The sequence below is a fragment of the Bombina bombina genome, chromosome 4 (genome assembly GCF_027579735.1).
Source record: "Bombina bombina isolate aBomBom1 chromosome 4, aBomBom1.pri, whole genome shotgun sequence".
Taxonomy (NCBI): Eukaryota; Metazoa; Chordata; class Amphibia; order Anura; family Bombinatoridae; genus Bombina; species Bombina bombina.
Window position 1 is genome coordinate 767,675,140 of NC_069502.1, and position 24,546 is coordinate 767,699,685.

General features: G+C 35.8%; 1 protein-coding gene across 1 annotated transcript in view; it reads left to right on the forward strand.

Moving 5' to 3' along the window:
* LOC128657840 (formin-2-like) overlaps positions 1-21,634 on the forward strand; it is a 213,456-nt gene extending 191,822 nt beyond the window's left edge. Inside the window, exons 15-19 of the mRNA XM_053712262.1 lie at positions 3,222-3,314; positions 6,211-6,262; positions 6,757-6,906; positions 16,190-16,271; positions 20,848-21,634. Coding sequence (XP_053568237.1) covers positions 3,222-3,314; positions 6,211-6,262; positions 6,757-6,906; positions 16,190-16,271; positions 20,848-20,874 — 404 coding nt within the window. The 3' untranslated portion in view covers positions 20,875-21,634. The remainder of the gene's footprint in view (positions 1-3,221; positions 3,315-6,210; positions 6,263-6,756; positions 6,907-16,189; positions 16,272-20,847) is intronic.
* Positions 21,635-24,546: the final 2,912 nt, after the last annotated feature.

Sequence of the window (24,546 nt, forward strand, 5' to 3'; positions counted from 1 at the left end):
TCAAAATGGAAACCATTCGAACGATCCTTCCTACCATCCAGGAAGGTCAATTTATGACCACGGTGGATTTAAAGGATGCGTACCTCCATATTCCTATCCACAAGGAACATCATCAGTTCCTAAGGTTCGCTTTTCTGGACAAGCATTACCAGTTTGTGGCACTTCCTTTCGGATTAGCCACTGCTCCGAGAATTTTCACAAAGGTACTAGGGTCCCTTCTAGCGGTTCTAAGACCAAGGGGCATTGCAGTAGTACCGTACTTGGACGACATCCTGATTCAAGCGTCGTCTCTGTCAAAAGCAAAGGCTCATACGGACATAGTCCTAGCCTTTCTCAGATCTCACGGATGGATAAACATAGAAAAAAGCTCTCTTTCCCCGTCAACAAGAGTTCCCTTCTTGGGAACAATAATAGACTCCTTAGAAATGAGAATTTTTCTGACAGAGGTCAGAAAATCAAAACTTCTAAGCTCTTGTCAAGTTCTTCATTCTGTTCTTCGTCCTTCCATAGCGCAGTGCATGGAAGTAATAGGATTGATGGTTGCAGCAATGGACATAGTTCCTTTTGCACAAATTCATCTAAGACCATTACAACTGTACATGCTCAGACAGTGGAATGGGGATTATACAGACTTGTCTCCGACGATTCAAGTAGATCAAAGGACCAGAGATTCGCTCCGTTGGTGGCTAATCCTGGACAACCTGTCACAGGGAATGAGCTTCCGCAGACCAGAGTGGGTCATTGTCACGACCGACGCCAGTCTGGTGGGCTGGGGCGCGGTCTGGGAACCCCTGAAAGCTCAGGGTCTATGGTCTCGGGAAGAATCTCTTCTCCCGATAAACATTCTGGAACTGAGAGCGATATTCAATGCTCTCAAAGCTTGGCCTCATCTAGCAAAGGCCAAATACATAAGGTTTCAATCAGACAACATGACGACAGTTGCATATATCAACCATCAGGGGGGAACAAGGAGTTCCCTGGCGATGGAGGAAGTGACCAAGATAATTCAATGGGCGGAGGATCACTCCTGCCACTTGTCTGCAATCCACATCCCAGGGGTGGAAAATTGGGAAGCGGATTTTCTGAGTCGTCAGACATTCCATCCGGGGGAGTGGGAACTCCACCCGGAAATCTTTGCCCAAATAACTCAATTATGGGGCATTCCAGACATGGATCTGATGGCGTCTCGTCAGAACTTCAAGGTTCCTTGTTACGGGTCCAGATCCAGGGATCCCAAGGCGACTCTAGTAGATGCACTAGTAGCACCTTGGACCTTCAACCTAGCTTTTGTTTTCCCACCGTTTCCTCTCATTCCCAGGCTGGTAGCCAGGATCAACCAGGAGAGGGCTTCGGTGATCTTGATAGCTCCTGCGTGGCCACGCAGGACTTGGTATGCAGACCTGGTGAATATGTCATCGGCTCCACCATGGAAGCTACCTTTGAGACAGGACCTTCTTGTTCAAGGTCCATTCGAACATCCGAATCTGGTTTCTCTCCAACTGACTGCTTGGAGATTGAACGCTTGATTTTATCAAAGCGTGGGTTTTCAGATTCTGTAATAGATACTCTGATTCAGGCTAGAAAGCCTGTAACTAGAAAAATTTACCATAAGATATGGAAAAAATATATCTATTGGTGTGAATCTAAAGGATTCCCATGGAACAAGATAAAAATTCCTAGGATTTTATCCTTTCTACAAGAGGGTTTGGAGAAGGGATTATCTGCAAGTTCTCTGAAGGGACAGATTTCTGTGTTATCTGTTTTACTTCACAAAAGGCTGGCAGCTGTGCCAGACGTTCAAGCGTTTGTTCAGGCTCTGGTTAGAATCAAGCCTGTTTACAGACCTTTGACTCCTCCCTGGAGTCTTAATCTAGTTCTTTCAGTTCTTCAAGGGGTTCCGTTTGAACCCTTACATTCCGTAGATATTAAGTTATTATCTTGGAAAGTTTTGTTTTTGGTTGCAGTTTCTTCTGCTAGAAGAGTTTCTGAGTTATCTGCTCTGCAGTGTTCTCCGCCCTATCTGGTGTTCCATGCAGATAAGGTGGTTTTGCGTACTAAGCCTGGTTTTCTTCCGAAAGTTGTTTCCAACAAGAATATTAACCAGGAGATAGTTGTACCTTCTTTGTGCCCGAATCCAGTTTCAAAGAAGGAACGCTTGTTACACAATTTGGATGTAGTCCGTGCTCTAAAATTCTATTTAGAGGCCACTAAAGATTTCAGACAAACTTCTTCTTTGTTTGTTGTTTATTCTGGTAAAAGGAGAGGTCAAAAAGCAACTTCTACCTCTCTTTCTTTTTGTCTTAAAAGCATTATCCGTTTGGCTTATGAGACTGCCGGACGGCAGCCTCCTGAAAGAATCACAGCTCACTCCACTAGGGCTGTGGCTTCCACATGGGCCTTCAAGAACGAGGCTTCTGTTGACCAGATATGTAAGGCAGCGACTTGGTCTTCACTGCACACTTTTGCTTCTTCAGAGGCTATTTTTGGGAGAAAGGTTTTGCAAGCCGTGGTGCCTTCCATTTAGGTGACCTGATTTGCTCCCTCCCTTCATCCGTGTCCTAAAGCTTTGGTATTGGTTCCCACAAGTAAGGATGACGCCGTGGACCGGACACACCTATGTTGGAGAAAACAGAATTTATGCTTACCTGATAAATTACTTTCTCCAACGGTGTGTCCGGTCCACGGCCCGCCCTGGTTTTTTTAATCAGGTCTGATGAATTATTTTCTCTAACTACAGTCACCACGGTATCATATGGTTTCTCCTATGCATATTTCCTCCTGTACGTCGGTCGAATGACTGGGGTAGGCGGAGCCTAGGAGGGATCATATGACCAGCTTTGCTGGGCTCTTTGCCATTTCCTGTTGGGGAAGAGAATATCCCACAAGTAAGGATGACGCCGTGGACCGGACACACCGTTGGAGAAAGTAATTTATCAGGTAAGCATAAATTCTGTTATCTTCATAAAGATATGACTATAGATATAGATATACAGATATGTTTTTTTTAGGTCATACACTCACAGTTACATGTAAAAGAATGCAAACTGCATATGAGCATGTAAAGCTTACAATAAAGGAATACTCATTAGCAATAATCACAACTGCCAATGTAAAAATAATTCATAAAATTGGATAAATATTATTATTGGAAATGTTTGCCTAAGCTGGTGGGCTCAATAATTTTCATAGTGACCTGTGTCCCTTTTTATTTACAATTCTAGCATGTGAGACAGAAGCTGCAAAAGTTTATCAGAAATCATCAGAGGAACACCTGCAGCCTTTCAAAGACAATATAGAAGAATTTCTTAAAAAAGGTACTTTTTATGCAAATATCAACATATCTCTTTTCGTGAGCATGTTAAGTTATGTTGTTCTGAAGTTTAGGATGATAACTTCTAATTTTGCTCTCATATATTCAAATACAGACTTCTTGTATACATTTTTATTAGGACCTTAAAGGGACATTATACACTAAATAAATGCTAGATAGAATGATGCATTCAAAGAAAAGATTAGCAATACCATGCAGATGTATTTTTTAAAGTTTCATTAGCTGTTTAAATGTTAATAAAATAAGTGTCAAGTTTTAGTTTCTATAAAACAATGGGAGCTGCCATTTTGTAACTTAGGTTACCTTCTCTGCTGTGGCCAATTAGGGACAGTTATAAATAGTTTACTAGAGTGTGCAGCCAATGGGGCCTATCTATCAAGCTCCGAAAGGAGCTTGATGCCCCGTGTTTCTGGCGAGCCTGCAGACTCACCAGAAACAGCAGTTATGAAGCAGCAGTCTAAAGACCGTTGCTCCATAACCCTGTCCGCCTGCTCTGAGCAGGCGGACAGACATCGCCGCAATTCAACCCGATCGAGTACGATCGGGTTGATTTATCAGGTCCGCCAGACCTTGTTAAATATAGGCCAATGGCTGTATAGAATACAACAGTATTCTGCGCTTCCATTTTTAACAGGAACTGAAAAGCTCAGAATTTTAGAAAGGAATTACAGGAAAATGAGACAAAAATAATGAAAGTATACTGCAGAGATTTTTTTTAATATATATATATATATATATATATATATATATATATATATATATATATATATATATATATATATATATATATATATATATAAAATTTAGCAGATGGAGAGCACTCTCACTTCAAACCAACTTGCAAGGGTGCACACAGGAAACAAATAGCAATAAACAATGGCTTGCACTTGCTGGTCTTTTTTTTAAAAAATGTGCCTTTAATGTAACATTTCGGGTCTGAGGAAGGGGATACGATCCCCGAAACTTTACATTAAAGGCACGTTTTTTAAAAAAGACCAGCGAGTGCAAGCCATTGTTTATTGCTATATATATATATATATATATATATATATATATATATATATATATATATATATATATATATATATATATATATATATATATATATATATATATATATACATATATATATATAGGCACACAGAAGAGCACTCTCACTTTAGAGTCAAATTGCCAGGGTGCTAGTAGACAATAACTAATAGAAACAAAAACTTGCACTTGCTGGTCTTCTTTTCAAAGCACACTTTACTGTGACGTTTCGGAGACAGAGTAAGGGGATACTCTGTCTCCGAAACGTCACAGTAAAGTGTGTTTTTGAAAAGACCAGCAAGTGCAAGTTTTTGTTTCTATTATATATATATATATATATATATAACATTTTATATTACCATCTCAAAGTTTTTAATGTCCCTTTTAAGGAATTAGCGCTTGCAAGTATCCTGTTTGAGATATAAAAAGGGACATTAAACACCTCTGAATATTAACAATACAAATAAAAATTACACGAATAGCAGCATAATATACACAGACTAACATAATGTACATTTTAAATGCCTATGGAAAATTCTTAAAGTAGCAGTATAGATGATTATCTTAGTTATCTTGAGAAAAAAAACGTCCTTCGTCTACAGTAGGAGTTATACTTTCAGTAAGGAAGGAATTAAAGGGACAGTCTACTTGAAAATTGTTATTGTTTAGAGATAATCCCTTTATTACCCATTTCCCAGTTTTTCATAACCAACACTGTTATATTAATACACTTTTTCCCTCTGTGATTAGCTTGTATCTAAGCCACTGCACACTGTCCCCTTATCTCAGTTCTTTTGTCAGACTTACATTTTAGCCAATCAGTGCTGACTCATAAATAGCTCCACGGGATTTACCACAATGTTATCTATATGACACACATGAACTAAGCTTTCTAACTGTGAAAAGCTGTCAAAACGCTATAAGAGGCGGCCTTCAAGGGCTTAGAAACTAGCATATGAGCCTACCTAGGTTTAGCTTTCAACATAGAATATATTGGACAGCAGGACACCTTTTTAATTTTAATCATACTATTAAACTAAATTTTGCTCTTTTTCTTTTTAAAGACAGTGTTACTGTGTTGGGAATTAAAAGTGAATAATAGACAAAGGCTGAACTGGGAATGAACATGGTACATTTATTAAGTCTCACCAAAAAGTACAGTCCTGTCCCAAAATACCAGGCAGAGATATATGCAACCCCGGATGTTTATTTGAACCTGTATAGGCCATTCTATGAGGTGCAGTCATATCCCTCTAGGTACCTTAAAGAAGGGGGTCTAGATTTAGTTGTTCTTTGCCTTGAGGGTGACAAAACCTCTAAGCTGAAAACGTAAATTTCAAGGAAGCAGGAGACATGAGGGTAGGAAAAGTCAGAATTAATAAAGAATATGTAAATGCAAAATTAAGTAATTTGGAAAATTGTTAAAAAACTGTATGCTCTATCTGAATAGGAGAATAAAGATTTTGGATTTCATTTAATTTTAAGCTTTTTCATTTATATAAGTGGACACATGTCTGGAAGTGTTTTGTGTGGTCTTGTCTAAAGCAGGAGAATACAGATTTTTAGATGAAGCTTGAACTACAGAATCAGTGTATAGCATATAGTATATAGTATAACATTTGCCCATGATCTATACCTTACTTTTTACTGAGTAGAAGCTATTCAAACTAACATTTTTCCAGACAGCAATGATTGTCAGTAAAAGTTGTAAACATTTTAATTGTTTCTGTGGACTCTCAAATATTAAAATAAATCCAGGTAAACATTTTATTTGGGTCTGATTGTAATTGTTTTGTCAACTGGTTTTTATTGTTAAATGTGTTTGTATTTACATTTGTTTTTCTTTACAGCCAAAATTGAACATGAAGATGCAGATAAATTGTTGGCAGCAGTTCATTCAAGGCGAGTAAAGAGAATTGGGTTTTGTAATCCTTTATTATAGTATAATTAGAATGATTTTCTTACTTTTAAATGTATTACAATTTTCACATTTCAAATATTGTAGTAATCTATGGAGTGTCTGAGAGCATGGGCAATAGTAACAAATACTTAATTAAAAGTGGCAGTAAACACCTTGTAATGACTAGACCTGTTGTATCTTGTAAAGTTTGTGCTTTTAAAACAAATTATCTTGTTTGCTGTGATTGGTTTTCAATGGTCACCCCCCCACTTATCTCCCAGTAGTGCATTACTGCTCCTTCAATAAAGGATTTTAAGAGGATGAAGCAAACTAGATAATAGAAGTAAATTTGTTCAACATTTTTATGCTCTATTTGAATCAAGAAAGAAAAACGTTTGGGTTTCATGTCCCTTTAAGTCAGTGCAATGCAGTCTTGTTATCTTTATGTTTGATATAATATTAAACTAATATTTCATGCTTTCATATTTATTTTCAGGTTTTTAGAAACTGCATCTTATTTTAGTGTAAAACCAAAACTTGGAGAAAAGGAAGTGTCTCTAAATTCATTCTTCAGCATATGGCACGAATTTAGCACAGACTTTAAAGATTATTGGAAGAAGGAAAATAAAATCATTCTTCAAGAAAGGTAAGTATCTGTCAGTTAAAATAAATTGCGTAATAATCATACCACTATTTTTCATCAATTCTTGAGATCTATACATATGATGGGACTACAGCAATCTCATATGATCATCCATAGATGGGGACATCCTATGCATAGTGGTCAATTGGAATGGCAGAAATGCCATTTAAAAAAAATCTAGAGGATTTTTGTAATATAGTGATTGTTCAAATTACACCACCATTGATGCAAGAAAATAAATTTCAAAGAACTGTAGTTAAAAAGAAGAGGAAAAACATAATGTATGTAAGAACTTACCTGATAAATTCATTTCTTTCATATTAGCAAGAGTCCATGAGCTAGTGACGTATGGGATATACATTCCTACCAGGAGGGGCAAAGTTTACCAAACCTCAAAATGCCTATAAATACACCCCTCACCACACCCACAAATCAGTTTAACGAATAGCCAAGAAGTGGGGTGATAAGAAAAAAGTGTGAAAGCATAAAAAACAAGGAATTGGAATAATTGTGCTTTATACAAAAAAATCATAACCACCACAAAAAAGGGTGGGCCTCATGGACTCTTGCTAATATGAAAGAAATGAATTTATCAGGTAAGTTCTTACATAAATTATGTTTTCTTTCATGTAATTAGCAAGAGTCCATGAGCTAGTGACGTATGGGATAATGACTACCCAAGATGTGGATCTTCCACGCAAGAGTCACTAGAGAGGGAGGGATAAAATAAAGACAGCCAATTCCGCTGAAAAATAATCCACACCCAAAATAAAGTTTAAATCTTTTATAATGAAGAAAACTGAAATTATAAGCAGAAGAATCAAACTGAAACAGCTGCCTGAAGTATTTTTTCTACCAAAAACTGCTTCAGAAGAAGAATACACATCAAAATGGTAGAATTTAGTAAAAGTATGCAAAGAAGACCAAGTTGCCGCTTTGCAAATCTGATCAATCGAAGCTTCATTCCTAAACGCCCAGGAAGTAGAAACTGACCTAGTAGAATGAGCTGTAATCCTTTGAGGCGGAGATTTACCCGACTCGACATAAGCAAGATGAATTAAAGATTTCAACCAAGATGCCAAAGAAATGGCAGAAGCCTTCTGACCTTTCCTAGAACCGGAAAAGATAACAAATAGACTAGAAGTCTTTCGGAAATTCTTAGTAGCTTCAACATATTATTTCAAAGCTCTAACAACATCAAAAGAATGCAATGATCTCTCCTTAGAATTCTTAGGATTAGGACATAATGAAGGAACCGCAATTTCTCTACTATTGTTGTTAGAATTCACAACCTTAGGTAAAAATTTAAAAGAAGTTTGCAACACCGCCTTATCCTGATGAAAAATCAGAAAAGGAGACTCACAAGAAAAGAGCAGATAATTCAGAAACTCTTCTAGCAGAAGAGATGGCCAAAAGAAACAAAACTTTCCAAGAAAGTAATTTAATGTCCAGTGAATGCATAGGTTCAAACGGAGGAGCTTGAAGAGTCCCCAGAACCAAATTCAAACTCCAAGGAGGAGAAAATGACTTAATAACAGGTTTTATACAAACCAAAGCTTGTATAAAACAATGAATATCAGGAAGAATAGCAATCCTTCTGTGAAAAAGAACAGAAAGAGCAGAGATTTGTCCTTTCAAGGAACTTGCAGACAAACCTTTATCCAAACCATCCTGAAGAAACTGTAAAACTCTCGGAATTCTAAAAGAATGCCAGGAAAAATGATGAGAAAGACACCAAGAAATGTAAGTCTTCCAGACTCGATAATATATCATCCTAGATACAGATCTACGAGCCTGTAACATAGTATTAAACACAGAGTCAGAGAAGCCTCTTTGACTAAGAATCAAGCGTTCAATCTCCATACCTTTAAATTTAAGGATTTGAGATCCTGATGGTAAAAAAAGGACCTTATGACAGAAGGTCTGGTCTTAACGGAAGAGTCCACGGTTGACAAGAAGCCATGCGGACAAGATCCGCATACCAAAACCTGTGAGGCCATGCTGGAGCCACCAGCAGAAAAAAGGAGCGTTCCTTCAGAATCTTGGAGATTACTCTTGGAAGAAGAACTAGAGGCGGAAAAATATAGGCAGGATGATGCTTCCAAGGAAGTGACAATGCATCCACTGCTTCCGCCTGAGGATCCCTGGATCTGGACAGATACCTGGGAAGTTTCTTGTGTAGATGAGAAGCCATCAGAACTATTTCTGGAAGTCCCCACATTTGAAAAATCTGAAGAAACACCTCTGGGTGAAGAGACCACTCGTCCGGATGTAACGTTTGGCAACTGAGATAATCCGCTTCCCAATTGTCTATACCTGGGATATGAACCGCAGAGATTAGACAGGAGCTGGATTCCGCCCATACCAGTATTCGAGATACTTCTTTCATAGCCAGAGGACTGTGAGTCCCTCCTTGATGATTGATATATGCCACAGTTGTGACATTGTCTGTCTGAAAACAAATGAACGATTTTCTCTTTAGAAGAGGCCATGACTGAAGAGCTTTGAAAATTGCACGGAGTTCCAAAATATTGATTGGAAATCTCACCTCCTGAGATTTCCCAAACCCCTTGTGCTGTCAGAAACCCCCATACAGCTCCCCAACCTGTCAGACTTGCATCTGTTGAGATCACAGTCCAGGTTGGAAGAAAAAAAGAAGCCCCCTGAACTAAACGATGGTGGTCTGTACCATGTCAGAGGGTGTCGAACAATCGGTTTTAAAGATATTAAATGAGATATCTTTGTATAATCCCGGCACCACTGGTTCAGCATACAGAGCTGAAAAGGTCGCATGTGAAAATGAGCAAAGGGGAACACGTCCAATGCAGCAGTCATAAGAACCTAGAATTTCCATGCATAAGGCTACCGAAGGGAATGATTGAGACTGAAGGTTTCGATAAGCTGAAACCAATTTCAGACGTCTCTAATCCAACAGAAACAGAGTCATGGACACTGAATCTATCCGGAAATCTAAAAAAGGTTACTCTTGTCTGAGGAATCAATAAACTTTTTGGTTAATTGATCCTCCAACCATGTTCTTGAAGAAACAACACTCATAAGAAGCTGGAAAGAATCTTTCCATTGAAAATGAGCAAAGGGAATTGAATCCAATGCTGTTAAAACTTCTATGCATATATAGCAACTGAAGGAAATAATAGAGACTAAAGGTACCGACAGACGGAACCCAATACAAATTGTACCTTGTCTGATAGAGACAAAGATAGTGACATAAACCATCTGAAAACCTAAAAAAGGTGACCCTTGCGTGAGGAATCAAGAGCTTTTGAAAAAAAGATCCTCTAACTATGTCCTGAAGAGCAAGTGAAACATATGAGATTCCGCATCCACAGGAAATAATCTGAATGAAAACAGAAAAATGAAGAATATGCATTTATTGTATCTAATGAAAACAAATAATGCTATCAATGACCATAAAAAGGCAGAATAGTTTGAATAAAACTCCAAAACCCAGTTCCTAGAAAAAGAACTGGAATAAATACCCCAGAAGATTCCAGGTCTGAGCAGCGCTTGAACCCCATGGGTACCCAGCCATGCTTCAACAGTATCCAAAATATATAGGACAGAAACACACTGAAAGAAAGTGTTAGCCTTACTGGAATAAAATCAAAGAAATTTGGATAGAATAGAACCAAATAAATTTCAAAGAAGTCTTAACCTGCCCCTTACCAGCCAAGCTGGAATACGGCACGTACATCGCAATATTAGGGAGCTGATTTCGAACCCCAATTATAAACATGTTACTTGGGAAAGAACTCAGGAATTCGTTCCTTAATAAGAACAACATAACTAGTATAAGCTTAAAGTTTAGCCTTAGAACTCAATCTTGAAGCCCATAGTAACAGTTAAGAATTGAATCCAATTAAAATTGATTATCTTAGAACGAAAGAATTATGGATTTTCTTTTTTGTTTTTTGTTTTTTTTTTAAAAAAAATCACAAAATTCTTCTAGCTAAAATAGCTAAAGACATAGATTAACCCTCATTTGCGAATATATTCAATAAAATGAAGACACAAATGAAATCATTAGCATGATAGTCCAGTTTAAAGGACCAGTCAAAACAGAGGACTTGCAAAATGCAAAACAACAAGACAAATGCAACAGCACCTAGTCTAGTAAATGTTGTCCCTTTAACAATGCTAAAATAAATCATAATCTGATACTTGATCTTAAAGTAAACAGAAAAAATGAAGCAATTGCAATATCACAGGACCAAGAAAAGTACCTGAAACTAAATAATTTTCCATAAATAAGATATAACTATATAAAGGAAAATAAATACTATTTTGCTATAAAAACAATAGCATAATTAGTAGGAGTAGAGATAGCTCCAATAAATTGGAGAACCCTCCAAATTAAATTTAACTGCTGACAAAGAATATAGTTTAAAAATAAAAGAAAATTCTCAGCCTATTTCATTCCCTAGTATGGGGAATTGGAAAGAAAACCTCTGAAATCACAGAAGAATAAAAAGGCAGAAATAGTGTCAGCTAGTTTTAAAGAACTAGTTACCTTAATATCCAAAATAATCAACACCTCTAAAACAAAGAACAAATGTACTTTAATAATAAAAAATTTATATAAAAAAGTAGATTTGTTAGTGTCAATATCTGATGAAGAGAATTTCTGAAAGAGAAAAAAACATCATCAGAGAAGGATAAATCAGTATGTTGTTGGTCATTTGAAACTTCAATAATTAAAAAAAGAAGTGAAAAAGACCTAAAAATTGTATTAGAAGGCACAAAGTCAGACAAAGCCTTAATCAGAAAAAATATTTCTTATAAATCTTCTAAACATTTCTTGTACTAAAGAATGGAAATGTATAAAGCATAAATACTAATGGAATCTGCATGTAAAAGTATATCATAATAACTTAATACAAACCATAGCTAAAGATAAACATTTATAACATTTAAAATAAATGAACTTAGCTTTGGTAGAACTGAAACTCAGTTAAGAATTTTTCCAGAAGTGGCTTCTGACTCAGGGACAATTGGAGACATCTTGCAATATGTAATAGAAAAAACAACATATAAAGCAAAATTGATCAAATTCCTTAAATGACAGTTTCAGGAATGGGAAAAAATGCCAGTGAACAAGCTTCTAGCAACCAGAAGCAATAAATAATGAGACTTAAATAATGTGGAGACAATAGTGACGCCCATATTTTTTAGTGCCAAAAAAGACGCCCACATTATTTGGCGCCTAAATGCTTTGGCGCCAAAAATGACGCCACATCCGGAACGCCGACACTTTTGGCGCAAAAAAAGTCAAAAAAATGACGCAACTTCCGGCGACATGTATGACGCCGGAAACAGAAAAAAAAAATTTTGCGCCAAAGGAGTCTGCGCCAAGAATGACGCAATAAAATGAAGCATTTTCAGCCCCCGCGAGCCTAATAGCCCACAGGGAAAAAGTCAAATTTTAAGGTAAGAAACAAAATTGATTAATTCATATGCATTATCCCAAATATGAAACTGACTGTCTGAAATAAGGAACGTTTGAACATCCTGAGTCAAGGCAAATAAATGTTTGAACACATATATTTAGAACTTTATATAAAAGTGCCCAACCATAGCTTAGAGTGTCACAGAAAATAAGATTTACTTACCCCAGGACACTCATCTACATGTAGTAGAAAGCCAAACCAGTACTGAAACGAGAATCAGCAGAGGTAATGGTATATATAAGAGTATATCGTCGATCTGAAAAGGGAGGTAAGAGATGAATCTCTACGACCGATAACAGAGAACCTATGAAATAGACCCCGTAGAAGGAGATAATTGAATTCAAATAGGCAATACTCTCCTCACATCCCTCTGACATTCACTGCACGCTGAGAGGAAAACCGGGCTCCAACCTGCTGCGGAGCGCATATCATCGTAGAATCTAGCACAAACTTACTTCACCACCTCCATAGGATGCAAAGTTTCTAAAACTGATTTGTGGGTGTGGTGAGGGGTGTATTTATAGGCATTTTGAGGTTTGGGAAACTTTGCCCCTCCTGGTAGGAATGTATATCCCATACGTCACTAGCTCATGGACTCTTGCTAATTACATGAAAGAAAACTCTTTGTCCTAACTAATTAATATTCTAGGGAATAATCACACAAAAATTATATTGACTAAAATTTAGATGAGTTTAGGAAAATTTGAATAATATACTGTATTTGTTAATATGTAACATTAAAGGGATGTAATTTTTGTTCACTACATACCTTTGAGCTCTATTAGGGGCTTAGCAAAGCTACTGAATACTTCTTGTATAGTTCACAGACCAGCTGAATAAACCATATTACCCCCAGTACCTGAGTGTGCTATAATTCCTCTGAATCTTTTTTTTTATTGCAACACAAGTAGCATGCGGTCTCAACAGCCAGTAGATCAGCAACTTAAGTGGATGAGTCTAGCTGAAGCATTCATGATAGAGTGGAGGGTGGAGAGGTGGAATTTTAGAAGACCATTTAGGAGTAGGTTTCAGTAATCAATGTGTGACAAAATGATGGAATTAATTACTTTTTTTTATTTTCTTGAGTAAGAAATGGGCAAATTCTGGAAATGTTGTTTAGGTGTTCAGGTAGGACTTGGTAAGTGCTTGTATATGTAGAGTGAATGTGAGTTTAGAGTCAAGTGTAACACCAAGACAGATAGGCCCATGTGCTGTTGAAGCACAGAAGAGTGTCATCTATATTTAATTTTCCTAGAAAAGACATGAATGTGGACTGCACTCTCAGACTAGAATGGGTGCGCATCCCTTGCCACAAGTAAAGCTCATTACTCTGGGTGCTCTCCAGGCACTCTCACAGAGCTGGATTTACATCCAGTGAACCTGGATACATAACCCAATAGGACAGCTCAAATAAAAATATAAAATACAACACACACATTACTCAGTATTAAGATTCACACAGCTAGGTTAAAAGCAAAAATGAAGAGTTAGTTGCAGAATTTGCCTACTTAAGGTTGTGACACCCTTCTATGCATCTCTATGTGTTTGACTTGAAGCGATCATATAATAGGCGCTCTGTTTATTTACAATTTTTTTTACAAATTAGCACAAATTTTAGGAATTTATTATGTTAATTCACTTACATTACACTTCCTACACTTAATTAAGTTTAGAGATTTTGTAAGTAGGGTTGCCAGGTGCCCAGTATTTAACCGGACACTCCAGTATTTCAGTAGGCTGTCCAGTATATACTGTACAAAAATTTCTGTATTAAAAAAAAATCCCAGAGTTGTGTTACTTGCAGTTGTGGGGGTGTTATAACACTGGTGCTTGTGTGTTATGAGTAACCAAAAGGGTAAAAACAATGTGTGTGTGTGTGTGTGGCCCTGCGGAATCTGTTGGCGCGCTACAAAAACCCGATAATAATAATAGTGTGTGTATGTATATGTGTGTGTGTATTTTATTTTAGGCCAATATTTGCTTTGAACACATGTATTCTATCTAGCATGTATTAAAGGACCAGTTTACTCAGGGCTGATGGGCTTGATAAACAGCTATAACTTCTTATTTATGAAGATATAAGATGAGGAAGTATAATTATTATATTTAGGATTATTATTATTTTTGCCTTTTTTTTTTTTTTACTTCCTTGCTGCTCTGTTCGACGACCTGGACCGCCCAGATAAAAAGGGCAGTGCTTGAATGCTATAGTACCCCGCCCCACGGCCAATCAGTGTTGTTTGTTTAATTGTATGCAAATGACGTAAAGTTTGCAAAGCGCAAGCTGTTTAACACGCGTGCCCTACTCTCCATCGGTGCGTGGGTGATCAGGGTTGAAAAAGAAAACGTAAATGCTTAACACAGACGCACATTTATTGAGCACTGGTCTGTGTTCACACTAGCAGTGATGTTACAATGGGGGCGGGCACATGCGTAATGCCCTGCAGGGAGACCAACCGAGTGGCCGTACGAAAACCCTAGAAAGCGATGTATACTTTTGCCCAGCACCAACATGTTTAACTATGTATGCAAAGTCATTATAAATTGTTGTTTTGGGTAAAATGTCCCTTTAAGTGTTTAATTTCCTTTTAATCAACCAATAGGTTTTGACAATATTAGAATAATCTGCAAAAGGGTTCTTTTTATCCCTAGTCATTATCAAATTTAGGGCTAGATTACAAGTGGAGCGGTATCTTCCCTATAGTGAAAACTCCGCTTGGATTTTAATTCTTGCTCCAGCGGTAAGCTGACTTGCGCAAAAAGTCAAAACTTCGCGTTTACACATTAGTCAATGGAGAAAATAGTTGGGAAAAAAAAAAAACACCCCACTCGCGAACACTATAACATATTCTCAATAGTGCTAACCTGACATGAAATTATGAATATTTCATATTCCAACGTTCTTTTCTTAACATATGTTCTATTTATACATAAATAAATAATTCTACATATATCTGATGTTTTTTTAAACAAATATATATATATATATATATATATATATATATATATATACATATTTATATACACAGTGTATATATATATATATATATTTATATATATATAAATATATATATGATTATATATAGGTATATATAGCTCTATTTATAAATATATAGAACATATTTTGATATGTAAAGAACAATGGAATGTGAAATATTTACAGTAAATACATAATTAAAACCTTTATTTAATATGAATATTGCATTAATATGCTTTTACATGTTTTCATCTACTTAACAGCAAAAGGCTCTAATGCAAATATATATTTGTTTTTATATGTGCGTATATATATATATATATATCAGTAAATACATATATGAACATAAAAATACATTAATATATAAGTACACATATACTGTATATATATGTATATATATATATATATATATATATATACACACATACTGTATATTTAAATGCATACACACGTATATCCATCTTTAGACATGTATATGTATGTATCTCTATATTATAGCCTTTGTAGTCCTTTTTTTTTAACACTTGAGATCTCATATCTTTGAGCCCTTATAACTTGTGTGCAATATTTTTTTGAAACTAACAGTGTTAATATAAATGTAACTAATTTGTAATGCAGTTTAAGTTTATTGTGCAGCTTTTTAATTGTGCAAAACTGTTAACCACAGCTCTGAATTTGCGGTAAGGATTCTAGTTTATATCACACGTATATTAAGATTGCACTAGTGAAATCGCAGTTTCGCCCCTAATCGTTAGCGGTCTTTGATTTTATTATTATTATTTTACTGAAATTAGCATTCACATGTAAATATAATTGAGTAATCCCTTGCTTTTTCTTACAGGTTAAAAGAAGCTGAAGAGGTATATAAACAGAAAAAAGAAAAAACATCAATTGTTGTAAAACCAAAACATGAATCCGGAATTGTAAGTATATTTTTATTATAAATTATTTTAATTTCATATCTTTCAAATGGTGTATTGATTTTCTGACACTTTAAAATTTACTTTTCCTGGTATTGTTTACTGGTTTTTTTTGTATGGTAAATTAAAGGGATAGGAAAATAAAAATTAAACTTGAATGGTTCAGATAGTGCATGTAATTTTAAAACGCTTTTAAATTCACTTCTATTTTCAAATGTGCTTTGTTCTTTTGGTATCCCTTGTTGAAAAAGAATATGCACATATCCTACATTAGTGGGAGCTACAAACTACTACTGTATATGTATATATTTAATAGAATAAGAACAATAAAAACTATGGTTGTAACAACAACCCAAAGATTATAAAATTCCATTGTTTTTATAATCTTTGGGTTGTTGTTACACCCATAGTTTTTATTGTTCTTATTCTATTAAATATACATATACATTGCACTGGAAGCCTGAGCCTTTTTTCTCCTGAGTTGCGAGCAGGAACTGTAAAGAGGAGCAACATCCTGAACTAGGGTTGCCACCTCGGCCATGGTTTTCCTGGACACTTATGAGTTACACATGCTGCAGGGCATGCAGGGAGGAACATGAATAGTTCTATCCAGCAGCACAATGTATGTTTCCCTCTGCACGCCCTGCAGCATGTGTAACTCATAATTGTCCAGGAAATCATGGCCGAGGTGGCAACCCTATCCTGAACCCAGGGGTCAGTAAGCTGGGACACTGAGAGATCCCAGTCTTTCACTTAGCACAATTGGGTGCTGCCATTTTTGTGAGTATGGTTTCATAACCTGCATTGCTATTTAATTGAGACATCACAGTATTACACTAGGAGGCGCCCTCTTTTTGTTATTGTTTGTTCACAGAATTAAGATTAGTGGGATCTAGTTGGTGATGGTGCCTGAACACATTTGTCTCTTGTGATTGGCTAACTAGATGTGTTCAGCTACCTGCTGAGGGAGCAGCATTGCACTACTGGCAAAGGATAACAATAGAATGAAGTAAACTTAATAATAGAGAAGTAACTTGGAAAGTTGTTTAAAATTGTATGTTCCATCCAAATAATAAAACAAAATGTTGGGGTTTCCTGTCCCTTTAACCCGGTGTTTCCTAACTCCAGTTCTCAATTACACATACCTGGCCAGATTTTCATGATATCTGAACTAGTAACCATGGTTACTGATCAGCTGATTATTTCACCTTTGCTTTAGATCAGATGATATGAAAATCTGGCCTGTTAGGGGCACTTGAGGACTGGAATTAAGAAACACTGAATTAATTAATGGTAAAATAAATTTTAAAAATGTTTTGTCCCCCCCCCTATATATTACATGTCATTTATTCTGTGAGGCATAGTTACTTATTTTGTTCAGTGTAGAGCTAAATTAATGTGTGTAATGCCAAAGTAATATACTATAAAATAATCCACGTCATCCTTCACATTTTTTTACCACATTCATAATAACGAATGTTTATTTTTACATAGCTCTGCAACCACTCTGTCAGCCACATAAACACATCAGACCTCAGAACATACCCATGTCAGTCACAACAGACCTGAGATCCATGACCCTGTAGTCAGTCTGTCAGTCTCATATCTACATCAAGGCCTCTTAACCTTCCATCCCCCGGGGCTTAGGCATCCTGCTGTCTCTAAAGCATTGTGCGTGAGACTATGGGGTAGATTTATCAGAGGCTTTCACCAGCCTTTGAGCCCCTACGGCTGCAGGTTCTCACAAGAGAACCTGCTCGACGTATTTAACAAGCAGCCTTCATCAGACCGCTGCTTTCCTAACCTTTCGCCACCGCCTCTAAGGTGGCGAAATTCAATCTCCGCGGTCTAGTCCGACCGGGGAGATTGACAGCTCCTGCCCACGCATGATTGGTTGTGCGCAGGCCAGCGGTGGGATTGCACGCGAGCGCTCGTGTGCAATGGTAAATTCCTCTGGGGAAATTTGCCCCGCCAGAGCAAAATTGGTGATCAAAGTAAATTGGAAAGTTGTTTAAAAATATGCTCTATTTGAAACATGAAAGTTTTTTTTTTTTTTTACTTTCCCTTTAAGCATGACAGTGTCAAATAACAGACACTTTTGTTTTATAAATGGATTTGTTTATCTGTTGTATTCTACTTACTTGAACCACATTTGTTAATCTAACTGACCTTTGTGTCCTGAAAGCTTCTATTTTTCTATTTAGTTATCAGTTCATTGTATCATCTTTACATTACTTTTCTTTTTAATTTGATTTTAGCTTTGATTTTTATTAATTTAATTGTTTGGAAATGTAACTGTTTAAAATTTGTTCAGCAGTCTTGCAAGTAAAAATCCATCATAGGTATAAAACAGTTGGGCAGCTTTAATCTATAGCTACAAGTTTAAATAAAATAGCATATATGGTTAATAATATCATTTATGAGACCAGAAAGCTATAAGATAATAAAAGTTACATAATTAAAAATACTTTCCAATTTACTTATATTCTCAAATTTGCTTTATTCTTTAAGTATCCTTTGTTAAAGGAGCGAGCTGAACACATTGAGTAGGCCAATGGTGCAGCCACCAATCTGCAGCTAGTTCCCAGTAGTGCATTGCTGCTTCTGAATTTACCTAGATATGCAAGTTGTTTTAAATTGGATGCTTTATCTGAGCTATAAAAGGAAAAGTTTGGTTTTCATGTCCCTTTAACATAACATTTGTATTATATGGCTGCCTGACTTACACTGTCCCACATCATATTGTATTGTTATATTACTTAAAGGAATAGTAAAGTCAAAATTAAACTTTTATGATTCAGACTGAATGCTATTTTGATCAACTTTCCAATTTAATTCTGTTATCAAAGTTGCCTTGTTCTCTTGGTATCCTTTAATGAAAAGCATAGGTAGTTAAGCTCGGGAGCAGCAGTGCTTTACTGAGAGCTAGTTAACGATTGGCATTGTCACATTTATTCCTCTCATTGACTCACCTGGTGTTCAGCTAGTGTTTCCCATCCGCGGTCCTCAAGTAGCCCCAACAGGCCTGGTTGAGTTGATACTAGTAGTGCATTTTAGCTTCCGATCCTAACTAGGTTTACTCTTCTATAGGCTGATAGAACCTCGGGAGGGTGTATGTGTATTTAGTACTCTGACTGCAGTGTCCGCAACTTGAAACACATCTGGGGAACCAATGACATGAAGCATATATGTACAGCAACCAATCAGCAGCTAGATCCAAGTAGTAATGATTCATGATGTAAATTATGCTTCCATTTATGATCATGATCTCATGAGTAGGATATACACAACCCCAAAATGTTCTTTCATGATTCAGATAGAGCATACAATTTTAAACACATTTCCAATTTACTTCTATTAACCAATGACAAGAGAAATATATGTACAGCAACCAATTAGCAGATAGCTCCTAGTAGTACATTGCTGCTCGTAGACATACCTATGTATGCTTTTCAAGAAAGGATACCAGTAGAATGAAGCAAATGAGAAAAGGATTTAAAACTGTATGCTCAATCTGAATCATGAAAGGAAAACTTTGGGTTTTTTTCTTTCATGATTTAGAAAGAGCAAGCAATTTTAAACAACTTTCTAATTTACTTCTATTATCTAATTGGCTTCATTCTCTTGCTTTCCTTTGCTGAAAAGCATATCTAGATAGGCTCAGTAGCTGCTGATTGGTGGCTTCACATAGATGCCTCATGTGATTGGCTCACCTTTGTGCATTGATATTTCTTCAACAAAGGATACCTAAAGAATGAAGCAAATTAGATAATAAACATAAATTGGAATGTTGTTTAAATTTGCATTCTCTATCTGAATCACAAAATACATTTTTGGGGTTTAATGTCCCTTTAATGTAGTAGTCTTTTGTACATATGCTGGAGTCTTCCTGTTTTGCAAAGCCTTTGTTTACTACCACATGTTGATGAGCCAAGAAAGTCAATGTCAGTAAGGCTGTCACTTTTACAGATGTTTACTATTCCAAGTGTTTCTCTCTTGGTAAAGTTAGCCCTACCAGCAAGAGAATCAATAGCAGAATATTCACAGTTTTGCACCATATTTAAAGGGACATAAAACCCAATATTTTCATGATTCAGAGTGTACATTTAGAATTCAAAAACTCTTCATTTTACCTCTATTAAATGTATTTCATTCACTTTTTAAGTAGGTAGGCTCAGGAGCATGTACAGTATGTGCCTGGAGCACTGCAGGGCAGCAGTTTTTGTACTGCTGCCCTCTAGTGCTCAAAAGTATTTTTACAAAATTGCTGACATATCATTTCCAGACACTATCTACCTAGGTAATCTCTTCAACAAATAATACCATGAGAAGAAAGTTAATTTGCTAATAGAAGAAGAATTGAAACTTGTAACTTTTAAATTGTATGCTCTGTCTGAATCGTGAAAGAAACAAATTGGGGTTCATGTCCCTTTTAATAAGTCTGTTTGAGATCTACCACATCGACAAATTCCAGGTGGTGTAAAAAAGCACTTCCAACACACTAATACTGATATTTGCTATGTTGTTCTCAGTTTATATTTAACAGATGTTTTATTTTTCTTCTTTTTTTTCTTTTCAGAAAGCAAAGTTGAGTATGAGAAGTTAATAAAACGATTCCATGAAGTCCATTGTGTAAATGGAGAGTCTTCAAAACACCATTTCTCCCAATTGCATTAGATAGTAATGTTTTATAAAACTGTTGTGCTGGGAGACACTTTATTGTAAAAGAGCCCTCTTGAATCAGATAAAATGAATGGAACATAAGGTGACCATATTTAACATGCTTCAGGTGTCTTGGAGTTAAGAACTGTATTCAGGGTGCATAATGATCTCACACACATTGTATAAGACTTTAGCACCAACCATTGCTTTGTTCCATTTTAAGCAAAAAGGAGTTTTAGGGGGCCGTTGACTGCACCTTGTTCTCTGTCATGGATGATAGCCATTTTCTCCCATTCTAAATACCACACCTCCATTTGTCCTTTAAAAAAAAAAAAGTCTCCTCTCTTTGATCCCATAGCACACAACATGTTTCTATTGATATAGTCTGTGATGGGTAAAAGTTATTTTTTAGCTTTTTGTTTCTGGCCAGCATGTGTAAAACAAAATTTTATTTTTTGAAAATTAAGGCTATATATTCAGTCTTTGCTTGAATTTTGCAAAAAAAAGGGATTTTAACATGTCTTAATTTGTGCTATTGAAAAATATATAATTTCAGTTGTTCTCTACAACTTGACACAGATGTTTTGTTAGCCTGGCTTTCTGCCTCTTTGCACACCCCTACAGCTAAATAAACTACCAGCGTATTTGGCTATTTGTAATAGATTCAGAGATGTTTGCAAACTTAGAAAGCATTATAGCACTTATCTGAGCCAACACAGCAATGTAGGAATGCAGGTTTACACAATGCATGCAAAGGTGTGTGTAATATATGCAAATGTGTGTGCATAATATATATATGTATATATATATATATATATATATATATATATATATATATATATATATATATGTGTATATATATATATATATATATATATATGTGTATATATATATATATATATATATATATATACCAAGAGAAAAATGTGTTCAGTATTACATATATTTACATCATTTTTTCTAAAGAACGAAGCACAAATTAAGGATTCGGTCCAGCAAAGTCCTTTCACCCATTCCTTATAAAGACTATAAATTGTCTTCCATGTTGGAAAGTATTTGTAAAGTAAAAATAACATTTTGTTTATTTCTAATTTATTGAATTTGCCATCAGACTCTCATAAAGTAGACAGAGCCACAACATTTGATTTAAGGTCTATCCAAATTAAATTTCTTATAATAATCTAGATTGCAGACAAATTAGGATGCAATAGTACAAGACCAATAAATGACGTATGAGGCATGTTTGATATCCTAATAATTCTTGCCCCTGATATATTTTTTCAGTGTTTAAATTTTAATGTACAGTATAATCATGAATTGAGTTACTAGCCTGGCATAGAAATATTTTGTAAATAATAATTCAATGTTCACTTCAATAATCCACATCTACAATTTTTTAGATGACATTTTGATTCAGCCATCATACATTTTTGGGTTTGCCCCAAGTTTTTTGAAGTAAGTGCCTTCAGGTACAAAAAAATATATATCCTTGATATGACTAAAAAAACAAACTCAGATGAAGCATCTTCATAAAAATGTGAATACAATAATAATATATACAGAATTACATGTTAATGTACAGGGACATTTTTTGTTGTTTTTTTAAAAACTACAAATGAATAAACACAGAAGCAAGTGACACAGTTGTGGTTTCACAACGATGAAACTAAACAAACCATTTGCCAATAAGCTATAGGATTATTTATGTACAGAGTAAAAATTTTAGCAGAACTAATTGATAAAAAAATGTTTGTATTTAATAAACTATTGTGACTTCCAAAGTTATCTTTTTAATTTATTTGTAAAATTAATAAAATCGTGTTGATTTGACAGGTCTACCATTTCCTCCGTAACTGCTATTTTATTGTACTTTTTTTGTCATCTATTTCCTCTTCATAAAATGTGTAAATTATCTCAAAAAGTATTAAAATATTAAAACCAATGTGCAATACTTTGTTTTTCTACTTTAATTTTTTTCTAGAATGTTAATTTACATAATAATAAAATGACTAATAAACTGGTATTTGTGTATTTTTATTTTACACTTGCATTTTAAAATTATATTATTTTCTGGGTCAGTTAGTTTACACTTTGCAGTCCTAAACCTACAACCATAAATTTACAAGCACATAAAAAATATAAAAGTTTTTTGTTCATTTATTTAGTTTTGTTAGGTGTTTCCCAAGGGGGGTAAGTGTCAGGTCAGGCCGAAGCCACGGCCCACTGTACCACCTGAGGCAGATGTAGATTATCTGATAAGGATCCCTTAGAATGACTCAGACCACGCAGCAATATGATCTAAAGCCAATCATGTTTATTGAACAGTGCAAGTCTATCTTATAGACTTCAGTAACAGCATACAGGGTTAAGGGGATGACACGTTTGGACCGCGTCATCTCATACCATATTTCATGAACAAAAGAAGCTTATTAAAATATATGAGAGAAAGAGGAGTATGAAGGAGTGTTTCTTATAACAGTAGCGAAAATACATCTGTGAGAATATTTCAGCCTAAAGCAAGGTCGTTTGGCCATCTTACCTAGATAACAGACTTCCAGGCGCCTTGCCAGGAACCTTTGCAAGGCCAGTAATACTAATACAATTTTTACTAACATCAGCATATTTCTCACTACATAACTGCTATAATAAAGTCTAATCATTACAAAATGGATGCTAATCATCACAAGATGGCTGCGAGGAACAAGATCGCACCCAAAACAAGATGGCGCTAGTCAGGTTCACATTAACCCCTAACAAGTTTGCAAGCTTTTTTTGTGTGGTGATTCAGCATTGTAAAAGTTTTTTGATTTTATTTAATTTAATTCATATTTAGGTGTTTTATTTAAAAAAGGTAATTTAATTGAAAAATAATGTTAAAAAATACAACTAAAATAATTAATGGGAAGCAAGTAAGACCGCATAATAATTTTAACAGTAAGTAATAAAATTTTACGAAAGTCTATAGCTAACTGGAAGTGCAGAACTCTGAGGTCATTGAGGAAGTTACGTTTTGTGCTGACGAAACATGTTTGAACAGATTGAATGACTAATACTCCTCTTTTGTTTGATGTTTTTATTGATGAATTAAAGAACGTTTTGATCTTGCATCCTGTGTGGAAATCATCACTACCGATGTGCTTGGATCATTTTGTTTTTGGTATATTCCACACAGCCATTGGCTGAACACTCTAAGGGCTAGATTTATTAATGGTAAGGCATACAGGGGCGCGTATACGCGCCCCTGTACGCCACAGCCCGCCTGTGGCGGGGCAAAATTACCCGCAGGTATTTGCCATTGCACACGAGCGCAATTTTGTGCTTGCGTGCAATCCCGCCCCCTGCCCGCGCACAGCCAATCATGCGCGGCATGCGCGGGCAGGAGCTGTCAATCTCCTCGGTCGGACTCGACCAAGGAGATTGAATTTTGCCACAATAGAGGTGGCGAAGATCTTAGGGAAGCAGCGGTCTGTGACCGCTACTTGATAAATCACGGCGAGCAAGTTCTTGTTAGAACTTGCAGCCGTAGAGGCTTGATAAATCGAGCCCTAAGTCCCTTATTTATAACTGTCCCTAATTGGCCACAACAGAGAAGGTAACCTAAGTTACCACATGGCAG